The 12388-nt window shown below is 38.1% G+C and overlaps 1 protein-coding gene across 1 annotated transcript in view; it reads right to left on the bottom strand.

The window, feature by feature from the left end:
- LOC103917237 (potassium voltage-gated channel subfamily KQT member 1-like) overlaps positions 1-12388 on the bottom strand; it is a 531450-nt gene that overhangs the window by 410327 nt on the left and 108735 nt on the right. The window contains exon 11 of the mRNA XM_009324351.1: positions 9419-9533. Within this exon, the coding sequence (XP_009322626.1) occupies positions 9419-9533 (115 nt within the window). The remainder of the gene's footprint in view (positions 1-9418; positions 9534-12388) is intronic.

Raw genomic sequence — 12388 nt, 5'->3', positions numbered from 1 at the left:
AGAGGAAATGGCCTCAAGTTGCACCAGGGGAGGTTTAGATTGGATATTAGGAAAAATTTCTTCACCGAAAGGGTTGTCAAGCATTGGAACAGGCTGCCCAGGGAAATGGTTGAGTCACCATGCCTGGAGGTATTTAAAAAGATGTGTAGACGTGGTGCTTAGGGACATGGTTTAGTGGTGGACTTGGCAATGTTAGGTTAACGGTTGGACTTGATGATCTTAAGAGTCTTCTCCAACCTAAACGATGCTATGATTCTATAATACCAAGTTGAGCCTTTGGGGGTTGGTTAAGTTTCTCATTAAACTGATGTTCAAGTACATTTAGCATTTTTCCTTAGTGTGGCAACTTTCCAATTTAACAGTGGGGAAATTCAGATGCTTATAAATTAAGTTTATAAGTAAGTTTGTTGAAATGATAAATCAGATTTCAAAAACTGAAATGGGAGTTTCTGTGTCTCATTGTGTTATAGTGCAGTGCCCTCCACTGGCCAAATATCCTTACTTAAAAATAAAAGAGCAAAAATTCTCTGAAAAATTACTCTTCAGACTAAAACCCAAAAAGACCTCCAAAATACCTCAGAAGCAGTGTCAAATTCTTAGAAAAGGTTACTACATAATGGCACCAATTTATACGAATGCCAGCAGCCTTGCTTTCATATTACATGGTAATAAAAATACTTTGGGTGCTGAAATAAATCCTGAAGCAGCCTTTTTAAAGAGTTCAAAATTGGAGGTGACAATACAAAAATAAGTGGTACTAAAAAGTGTAACTTAACGTGAGGCCTTAAAATGGTCAAAAGCATAGAACCAGATCAGCAATTACTACTGTCTGTTGAATTTTCACTGTTTTACCTTTTTCAGTTCAGAAATGACAAACTCTCATCTAAATTTCTCTTTGAAGCAATTAATAATGCTTTTGAGTGCAGTGGACAGAACTGATTGCATCAGTACTACCTATATTAGATGTACCACCTATATTAGATGTACCTGAGAATGAGGATTAATAAGCATCAAGAGCCAACAGCACAATGAGAAAACTGGAAACGATATATATAAATGCCCTCCCTTCACGTTACTGTGGGTTGCCCACTTATTAGCTTTTCATCTCTCCCTCTCACTTCATTTTATGTTTGTTTCAAAGATATGGATGAAATGTAAATACGGTGATGATAGGCGAACTGCAACATCTTCAGGAATATTCTGTACTCCGACCAACCTTGCTGCTGTCATTTGGCCAACCCACTCCTCTTGGGTGATGTTACCTCTTAGAATACCATTCCCTTCACTAGCTGGTTGATGGCCAGTATTGCTTCACAACTTTCTCCAATACCTGTATTAGCTCAGTGATAATATGGGCAATATTTACATGATACATCAAGTGCCTGATCATGCTTTCCAAACTTAGGAATAACAGTATTTTAAAATAATCCACAAACATGTGCAAAAGGACAACAGGTGGTACAATAGATCTAGCTGATGATTAAGGGCCCTAGCTGTCCCTATCTTAGTAATAAAAGCGTTATTAATGAGCTTTCAGTAGATTCAATTATCCTACACAAGATTACTATCTAATTGCTAGATCTAATGATATGCAATGTGATAGATTTGCTGGTGATAAGGTGAACTGTTTCTTTAATAAGGCTAAAAGCAATAAGCTATAGGAGGAAGTTATGATAAAGATACAAAGATAAATGGTGTTTGCACAGATAGACCAAAACCATAGAAAGACTGGAAATATGCTTTGTGTCAAGAGTTGCACACTGTTGTATTTTCAAGCAGAGGCAAAGAAGATATTCTGAAATCCCTGATAAAACCTTCACTGTCATCTACGGATGGAGGGAACAACTTGGAGGCTGAAATAAAGCTGAAAGATGGATTTAACATCCCTTTCTTCAAGTGCTGACCAATAACTTAAAAAGGGGCATACAGCACCACTCTATTTGAGCACATCTAATGTAAGCTTTAAGACCTAGCATAACTTTTACAGTTTGTTCCATTCACTTTGTATAAAATTTCTGTGTTAGTAGGCAATAGAGGAAACTAGTCATATTTCTTGCCTGCCAATCCTATGATAAAATACTTCCACCAGAAAAAAAGAAAACCCAACACTGTTTCTAAACTTGTTTTTAAGGAGAAAAGCTAGATGCCGAGACTAATAATAAAGCATCTTCCTTTGACTATAGTTGCATGGATTACTAACAACGGTGGGATTTTCCACTCCAGTGAACAGCAGTGCTAAGTGTCCCCCCCAGACTCTGTAGTCCCCGGTTCTGGTGAAGTGGGGAGCAGCTTTGATGCTCTGTTCTTCCAGGCAGCCTGGAGCGAGCACAAACACCAACAAACAAGAATAACTTCTTTGCCTTAGTAAGCCTCAATCCTCACAGAAGGTTCTGTTCCTCATTGAAGATTAATTTGTGATACTCCTTTTGTATCAGAATTCACCAATGATGACACAGAGCAAGGCATTCAGTCATTCTCACCATCAGAGTCCCAGTTTCCCCTGTAAGAAGGAAGTGCTACATTGTAGGCCTTGAGGTTTTGCAGCCATTGCCTTACCTCAGATCTATCTTTTCACCCCTCCTCAGGGTTCTTATATAGCTTATGGCAATCAGCCATTTCCTTTTTTTTTTTTAAAGCAGATATTCCCACTTCCTTTCATTGTGCGATAACCACATACTAATGTTGGGTTGTTCTGCTAGTAATTTTGCAGATAAGATCTCCCTCCTACAATCTAAGAGCTGTTTTTCATACTATGAGCTTGAAAGAAAAAAATGGATGTGGGAATGGTGGATATCTGGTCGCTTCCACATTCAGATCTCCATGCTTCTATTGCACCATTTTAATATCTCAAAGTGAAATAGTCAGCCATTTTCACAGCAACGTTACACACAAATACATAGGAAGGTAGCAGAAGTACATAAATGCTTTCTGAACTTTTGCATAGAATTGTTTTAGCCAGAATTGTATTAAACACACAGTTCCTTAACATGATTTGACTCTGTTGTGGACAGGGCCTCAGAAAGAAGAGCAACTGCTGGTCTCGCTCTCAACCCATGAAAAGTAATTAAGACCCCACTTTCCTGTGGGGAACAGGTGTAGCTATCACTTCCCTGGCAGCCTGTTCCAGCTGAAGAGTTATTACTACAGCTGTTCAGCTGACGGCAATTACCACTGACGATGGTCATTGTATGTGGATCTCACCTTCTAAAGGTTTCCTCCCAAGAGAGCTGACGTGATGACTGCTGAACTGCAGCATTACACTGCTTTCTGCTAAGAGACCAACTGACATTTACCTTTACATGACCCTAGTGAGCTACAAAATGCATTCTCAACCACAGTTGCTTAACCATGCTGACATATAGAATTTCTAACTTTTGCTTTTCCTCACAGTGTAAAGAGCTTTAAACATCACAGCTTTAAACCACAGAACTCTGAAAAACAAAAACAGGATGTCTGCTTCTAAAGCTGGTGCTGTGTATATTTTTCCTGAGACTGTGCTATCTGGGACCAGGTTGGTGTAATCTTTCAATACAATCTATTGGCCAAATTCTCTCTTTCCTGCTCTAAGGTTAACTCTGGTGTGTATGACAGAAAATATTTTCATGGCCAAGGGTTGTTGTCATCACAATCTGCATAACAATAGGACCAGCTGGAGATTAAAAAAATTAAGGCTTAATGTTATGTTCAGTGGTCTCCTTTACTCTTGCAAAGCTCCAGGGCAGCCAGGAAGAATCCAGAAAGAGACAAACACCATTTGCACAATTCAACATGGGAACAATGACAGCAAAAAAAGCAAATCACATATAGTAGATACTCTCCCCCCTCACAGAAGATGCTCACTGCTCCTGAGTAAAGCATACCAGGTCCCTGAAGGTAGCAGAACCTTTGCTCCTTCCTTTCCAGAATCTCTTTTCCCCCTTGGATGATCAACAGGCACTGGATTTAATGCATGTGACAACTACCGTTAGTGGCAGGGTATACAAATTAATACCCCCTGCCTCCTCCAGGTTGTTGTGGTTCAAAACACGAAATCAAGGGCCAACAGATATGACTCTTCTGTAAAGACAGAAGCATGCCAAAAAAAATGAAAAGGAGCAAGCAAAGGAACAAGTAGAGGAATCAAGGCCATCTGAAATAGGATGCGTCAGCAACTTCCACAGCAACTCCAAAACCTCACATCACAAGTCTCCCTACATGCTGGGGAGGGTTCCTTCCCAGCCAAATGAACTCTCAATTGCCACAGGCTGCAGCCTTACAGCTGCATGTCTCTTAATCAGAGGTAACTTACAGGGCTTCCCTAGTCCTGTAACCATTCCCTGTAGGCAGCTCTCTCCCTTCCAAGATCCTCCATGCTACACTGTATTTAGTTCATACAAATGTTTGTTTCAATTTACATGGGACCTCAAGCAAGCTGCTCACTTGTGCCCATCATTTTAACTGCTATTATTTCTTCCTCCACAAGAGTGGGTTTTGATACTGCAAGAGTATGTTAGTGCAGGTCTACAGGACTTGTAGCTGACTATCTTTCTTGTCAATCAAGCCACATACCCATCCCCAAAGGCTGTGTCACTTAACACAGGTAAAGCACATCTCAATTATAATTTCTGGTTTGAACCAACTGTTGGGAGTGGCTGGCCTTACATATTCAGACTAGGAAGAAGAATCAAAAATCTGCTAAGGTTTGTCCCTGCTCTCATTACAATGTGTATTTCTCCTCCTTTCTTCCTTTTGTCATTTACCAAATTCATACAGACTTTGAGAGGTTTTATTTGCATTTTTGTTGCTTATGGACACAGATCAAGAATTAGCAAGCTTACAGCTTACTCATTTTACAGACCTAAATAGCATCAGCTCGTTCCTCAAAGACCTTGAGATTCACACGATAGGCTGCATCAGACAGATAAAACAGTCCTGCCAACAATGGATAGGAGACAAGACTTAACAAACGAAAGCAGAAATCACAGCCTGCCACTTGATTAATCAGTGCCATTTGGAGTAATCTCTTGCCTCTTTCATTAGTAAACAATCTGTTACAGAGATATAGGAATTTGACATGTATTATTTTTACAAGCAGGCCTAATTCTATACCAGGTCCTCTGTCCTTCTGTCACAACATCTGTGTGTGCATACAGTAGGAAATTAGGAAGAGAGGCTTCAAGACATAACATCATGGAGAAAGAGGTGGCACAAGTTGGGTGAAGGATCCATCTTCAATTGTTTGATTTTATATCTTCCACTAAAAAATCAGGTGATATAAAGAAAGTGCTGAGTGGTTAGCAAGAAAGAGCAAAGTGATGAAAATGAACTTTCCAGCTCTAGAAGTAACATTCTCAAGATTTAAACCTTCCCTAACGTATAGCTTCATTTAGATACTGTTACCAATATACGTAGAAGAGTAACCCTAAGGACCAAGCAAATATGCTGTAATGAGTCAAATATAATCACTCTGTTTTTCTGGGTTTCAAAACACAGACAAAACATCATTTTGCAGTCTCTCTGTGCACTGGTGGAGTCGTCTTCCGACTGCTCAGCAGAGAATCTGAAAAATTGGGTGGTACATCAGGCAATAAGGTAGTCTAAACATTTATTGTTAAAAACAGAACTACCCATCAACCCATTGAAATTAACATATTTATTTCATCTGTCAGATTTGATTAATCTCTAACATAATCATTCTCATTCAACTTTGGACACCTCAGAAGCAGCCAGTATGAAACAACATAGCTCCACTCATGTCAGCAACCACATGAAATTTTTACTCCTGAGAGCCTGGGCCAGAGATATTCAGCAAGAACTTCAGACAACCACAGAATTATATCTTGAATATGATGCTTTTGTTCCCTAGCTCAGGAGGTTGCATTTTTCCACATTTTTGCCCAGATCACTGGAAACAAGCATCATCCCAACTATCTAAAGGATCCAAAGAAGCTGTATTTCTACAGAAAGGTATCTTAAGCTCAATTTGCAAGCTTGCTATTTGGTTTTGTTTTTATTGACACCTTCCACCTTCTAGCAGGAGAGCATACCTTCTCTAAGCTTGCATGGATCACTAACATCTGAAATCCAATACTGGATGTATTAACCACTGAAACCTGGGCAGTGCTGCAACCCACTGAACTGGTTTGCTTTCACTCAAGACGCATTCTTAAATAGTAGTATCACCAGTTTCCAACCAACCTGATGAGGTTTTGCCAAGCAACCACTTTAGTTACTATGAGACTAATGCATATGTGCACACTGTGCAACAGATGTTTGTCCAAGGTAGCATGGCTCAAGGGTAGGAACTCGATTCTCCTGGGACAGTATCTGCCTTCCCACACAATGAAGGGAGTCTTGAAGACAGTATGGCCAAAAGTAAAGGTTACTGTCATCAGAGAACATCCCTCCTATCATCCATCTAGCAGAGAGCATTTCAGGAGAATCTACTATTCACATTACAGAAAAAAAAGCCCTCAAAACATTACAGTTGTAGACCTGACATTTCATGTTTAATAATCAACATAGCAGCTTACAAAGTTTAAAAAATGACCAGTTACTGGCTTTGGAATAAAGGTATACTGTGAGATTGATTTTGTAACTCATAACGCTTGTTGAAGGCAAGGAAAACTTTGCCTTTTGGCAGCTTGACAAAGTCAAGCTTGACTTCACAAAGAAGTGCTCCACGTGAAACTGTCATCATCGTAGCATACTATCATTAACTGTTACATGAAAGCCACGTTTTCACTTACTTTGCAAACTGAGAAGGTTCATTGCACATATATATACACACACCTTTGGCTGAATTTTACTCTTGGAAGAATTTTTGTCTAATTCATTGACTGCATTGTGACTCTAGGATGAAGGTTTGTCACACTGGTTATCAAACGCATGTTATTCCCAAATGAGATAAAACCACTTTCCATTATGCAGTTCACTCCAAAGGGCGGGGGGGCAGGGGCGGAATCTATCTGGTACGTAATTCCACAGCATGAAACAACATCTACATGAACAAACAGAATAAGTCTTTATTCTAGCCAGGTAAACATGCAGAATAAAAGTGGAACTTTTAACAGGGAAAAAAAAAAATTCCCCATCACAAATTCCAAGGCACACTAGTGTAGGGGGCACATTACTAAGTGCAAAGCAAAAGCCATGCTCTTTTGGAAAGCTCACACACCAAAGCAAGTACAGCACACATGAAGACTTACCTGCTTATACTTCTGCTAAAAGACAAGACAAATAATCACGCTAAGTATATCTAATATTCATGTAGAAAGCATATGCATATCAGGCAAATACAGTGTTAATATCTTATTGTTTGCATTAGAAATGGCAATTTAAAACCAAGATACATAAATACATCACATTCTGTGCTTATCCAACAAAGTTCACGATTTGAATAACGAGACACTACATTTCTACTCAAAAATCAGGACAACTCTTAAATGAATGCATCCTGCTATACAGAATTATACACATATAAACTGAGATTACCAGTGATAAAGGTGAAAGCTGGCATGCTTGACTTTAGAAGCATAAAACTACATGAAATGGTGTTTTGGCTTTGTTTTTACACAGTACCTTTATATCTTTATATTACATTTATAACTTTTGACCTTATGTTTTCTGTACATTTGAAGTTCATTACAAATATTCAGAAGCTAAAATTTATACAGACATATATAATGGATCTTAGAATTTAATAATCATTAATTTAGCAATATTAAGTTGCAAGATCATTCTGTTTATATGCACCTGACATCCACATCAAGAGGACTTAATGAATTGATAGTATATTACTTTAAACCCTGTAGCATATTACTTCAAATACTCTCCATATTTTAAATTTTTTTCATTTGTGTATTTGGTTAGCTTTCTACTATTCCTTTTCTTACTTTCCACACAAGAGAGGAATGCATTTAAACTCTGATATGAGCTGCAAACTCAGGTACAGTTTTTGCAAGGTGCACTATACAGAATAACATACAATACCACCATTTTTCATGCACTAAATAGTACAAATAAGATTAGAACTGTTCCTTTCCTAATGCAAAATCCTGTGCTTGCACTGTGCTGATTTTGAATGGAACAATTTATAATTATCTGATTTGAAAGAAGGTCAAAAATATAGTATGTTGGGAAAATACAAGCACCAGGGTATTCTGTATAAAAGCATAGTATAGTTATTGTAGATTTAGCAGACATATCATCTGTATGAGTTACCTGGACAGAAAGTAACCATATGATGTGAAATAAACCATCCAAAAAGCAATCACACTATAGATTGGAATCACATTGCTTTCAAATTCATCCTGAACACCACTGTCTATATTTTTCCTTATCTGAAGGCAAGCAACAATTTTTGTTGGTCTTTTCAATCTCAGATATTTACCAAAGGGTTTTTCCAATGACAATTCCATGTTTTCTCTTGCAAGCGTGAACTCAGTCTAGTTTTTCACCAACATTAACGTAACATCCAAATGACTAGTTAGACCTTCATGAGATTGTGCCAGCTGTACCATACCTTTAGGTCATATATCACTGCTAACTCAAGAGTTCTATTCACCAGCATTGTTTGTATCAGTTTCTGAATGTAAGATAAAGCCTTAGTATGATACCTGGATGCTCTGGTCCATCCAGGCCTTGCTGTATGCTTTAATGCTCTACTTCACACTTGAAATTTACTCCAGATTCCCCATCCCCCCGGAATTATGCATTATAGGACAAAAGCATGAAGGTTACTCAAAGATCTTGTCAAAACACAAAATGGAGGAGTCCTGCATGAAGATACTACTATGCTTATTTCAAGAAATAGGCGTTTGCTAAACCAAATACAAGCAACGTGAGAGATAGTTCAACAATTGCAGTGAACTCACTGATAATGGAGACTTTCTGTCCTGGTCAATCCAGACACCTTCAGCATCTCTTTAATAATTTTGCTTTCATACTTTTGGACCATCATTTCCTTACAAGCGTGCCTACTTTATCAAAACATTACGCATAATGTAGCCCTTCTATTTTCAGGCTGTATCTATAAATGACAATTTCATTTATGTTTCCAATCAATTCATACAGTATTCATATTAGGAGTGCTTTAGAGCTCAAACTGATTCAGAATTCTACAAAACATAAACCTACCTGTAAAACTAAATCTCAGGAGCTGTGTCAGCTGCCTTAAAAAGTAAAACAACAAAGACACCGAGACTGCAAGCCACCCGTCGCAGAGCAATGCTTCTCTTCCCAAGTGTCTGACTACTTCCATTAAACTTAAAGCTCAACCTGCATTTTGTAGAAACGTTCACAAATGGTTAAATAAGATCAAACTCATAATCACTTCAAGTGCAGCCAGCCAAAGAATAATACTTTTATTCAGTGACAAGTCTCCCTCACCATTAATGAGCATTTATATTATCAATTAAAAAGCTGTTGTTCCACTTACTGTGCCATGTCAGATACAGCTGGCAGCGGCAACTCTTCTGAAATAAGGTCAATATCATCAGTGAAGCTGTTGGCCCGTGACATTTCTTCGGTATTCCCTTCTAAATGTCTTTTCACTGCACAAATAATTCAAAGAAATCATAATACATTAGGGAGACAACATATACAAGCTCTTTCCCCTGCTTAAGATACTGTGTAGTAGAATAAAGAAATGGTTCTAATATGAGACATGGCTTCCTTTTTTGTCAGAATCAGAGAAGTTGATGATTATAACATATGCCATACAAAAATATATATGTGCATATACATAGTTCAAATACACAGGAACCTCTTAGAAGAAAGGTTTGTCTTCCTGAGAACAGTCTCCCTGTAAGCAGAAATTCACCATATCCACAATTTGAATGTGGGCATGACAATAGACATAAACAATCTGACTTTCATTTCCTCAGTTAATGCTATTTGATATGTATACTTTAATTTCTTTAAAACCCTTCTTTAAAATTTTATTGCTGTTATCATATAAACAGCACTTTTGTTTCAAGTATTCTATTTGGTCACTATATTCACCAGTGTTCAAAAATTCTCCCATGGACCAGGGAAGAGCCTCAGGTGTTTGAATGTAGTCAGCTCAGCAGGGTAACCATGATGGATACAAAGCCGTACTGTAGCTCAGCTTATGTTCCAAGCATAAGAAAGCTACAAATTTCATTACAGGTTGGGAAGACGTATGATGGCCAATGAATGAAGGAGTTCACAGACTGCAAAAAAATGGAAGCACAGCTAGCCCTGTAACTGATGAAAACAGATTGATTATGCTTTAAAAAGCTCTAGCCCTAATACTCCTTTCTATCAAGTGTAGGGCTGACTTCTTCCACTGTAAACGTGAAGCATACGTGTACCTGCCTTTCCAAGTTCAGTTGCATCAATTATTCACAAGCAATTTCTGCTTTAAGGTCTTTTCAATACCTTTTCCCCTATTTGTTTTGTTCAAAAGCTATGAAGTACATCTAGCTTAAATTGCTGTGGTCTGAAATAGCAATTTTTTTCATGACTACTAGTGATCCTAACAGTTTCTAAGGAAGTTCCCTATCTATTTTAGTTTTGATCATTCTTGAAAGCTTGGCACACAGTTATGACCTGGCAGAGTCTAACTTGGAAAATGGATAGGATGACACATATAAATTCAAGGGAGAAAAAAGATAAATGTTTGCAGAGGGCTGGGAATCACTAAAATTAAGTGTCAAACAAAACAAGTAAAAGACTAAGTAGCGTCACTTACATATGCTGTGACGGGTAGGAAGAAAAAAAACAACCCACAAGACAAAAAGAAAGCTTGCCTCCTAAAAAACTAAATTGTTGAAGTCTCAAGCTAATTCTACAGCACCACTTTGGGTGGACTACATTCAAGCTAAATACTAAAAAGCATACAACATCAGAACTTACTATTGGAAAAACCATAGCGTAAATGGCAAGAAGTGAAAATGAAGTTGATGGAATATAATTATAAAATGGCATAACTGAACATAGAGTTGGCCAAAGGCAGAGTTAAGTCACTGTGCCCATGTAAGGCATAATCACATTAAAAGGAAAACACTGTATTGCTAGCAATTTCCTACTACACAATGGACTGCTGAAATGGGGGTTTGCCTCCTTTATAGCACAAGAGAGATATTAAAATTACTACAATGCATTTGTAATGATAAGAAGTAGGATTATATTTTATTTCTGTCATTTTAAAGGTTTGGTCCGTATTGCCTTATCAAACTTATCTCTGTCTCATCACACTGCTGTTTGCAATCTGCATCCATGGGTTTTAAAAAAAAAAAACACCTGTTTACATTTGCTTGCCAATTCCTTTTCTGAGAAGTGTTTACTACTACAATGGTAGTAACACTAATATGTTGCTCTGTTATAACATGCTAGTTATGAGAAAAGAGAGACAACAGTACCATGCCAGTTGCGAAACCTTCACTTTCTCATTATTCCCATTTGTGGGTGCTGTGCTGAGCGCTGCAGAGGAACTCTGCTGTTACTCCAGGATGTGTCTAGAACCCCTGCTTCTCTGACCATGGACCTTCTGCAGAGACATGTAGAATATAATCCTGGGCTTAATGGCCTCAACTGGTGCCTGGTTACCTACATAAGCGTGGCAAGCTTCTGTTCCCTCTTTATGTAGCGTAAAAGCATGCGAGTTTCCTGTTTGGTGAAGACTTTGCTATGATTATCTGTGACAGTCTTATCCCACAAGTAGTACACATACATTTCATTCCTACAAGCATTTTGAAAAAGACAGTGATGTGATTATGTCCTTTATACAAACAGGAGTTCTGGAACATATAGTCCATAGTTCATTTTATTAGTTGAATTGAAGATGTGCCCTTTGCTCCATAAAACTAAGTATTTGGGCCATGTCTCAAAGATTGCCTCCCTGCTTCCCCTCTCCCCTCCCATGCTTCCCACATGGTCAGATCTGTGGACAGAACAATTTTTGCCAGCTTGGTTACAGACCAGATTTATCTCAAAAACCTGCCTCTAGCATACACAAGCATTAAGAGAAAGAAGAGCTTCTCCTAGAAGTGCTGCTCTTAAGCATCAAGTTAAAGCAGAAAAGACAGCTCTGAGGCTCGTAATATTTGGGTGATCGTGATATTATCAGATTCCCTACTACTCTCAGAGCCACTTGACTCAATTTAGTGTCAGTTCAGGTTCATGTTTTGTGAAGTATTAAGCCACCACAAGAGAATACCTGTTTTATCCTTGTAACCCTAATAATAAAAGCTATTTAATACTAAATCCCTTTATGCTTTTATCACCCATTAATTCCATGTGTCCTACTGTAAAACATTAACCTGTTAATAATGTTTTCTGGTCCACACATCCAAACATTAATGTCAATGGTAAATGCAAGTAACATGTCCTATGTTCTAAATATTTTCTGTCCTTAAGGTGACTGTCAGAGTCGTGAGCATTT

This window comes from Pygoscelis adeliae, unplaced genomic scaffold (genome assembly GCF_000699105.1).
Source record: "Pygoscelis adeliae isolate BGI_AS28 unplaced genomic scaffold, ASM69910v1 Scaffold65, whole genome shotgun sequence".
NCBI lineage: Eukaryota > Metazoa > Chordata > Aves > Sphenisciformes > Spheniscidae > Pygoscelis > Pygoscelis adeliae.
This window is presented reverse-complemented; position numbering and strand designations above follow the sequence as displayed.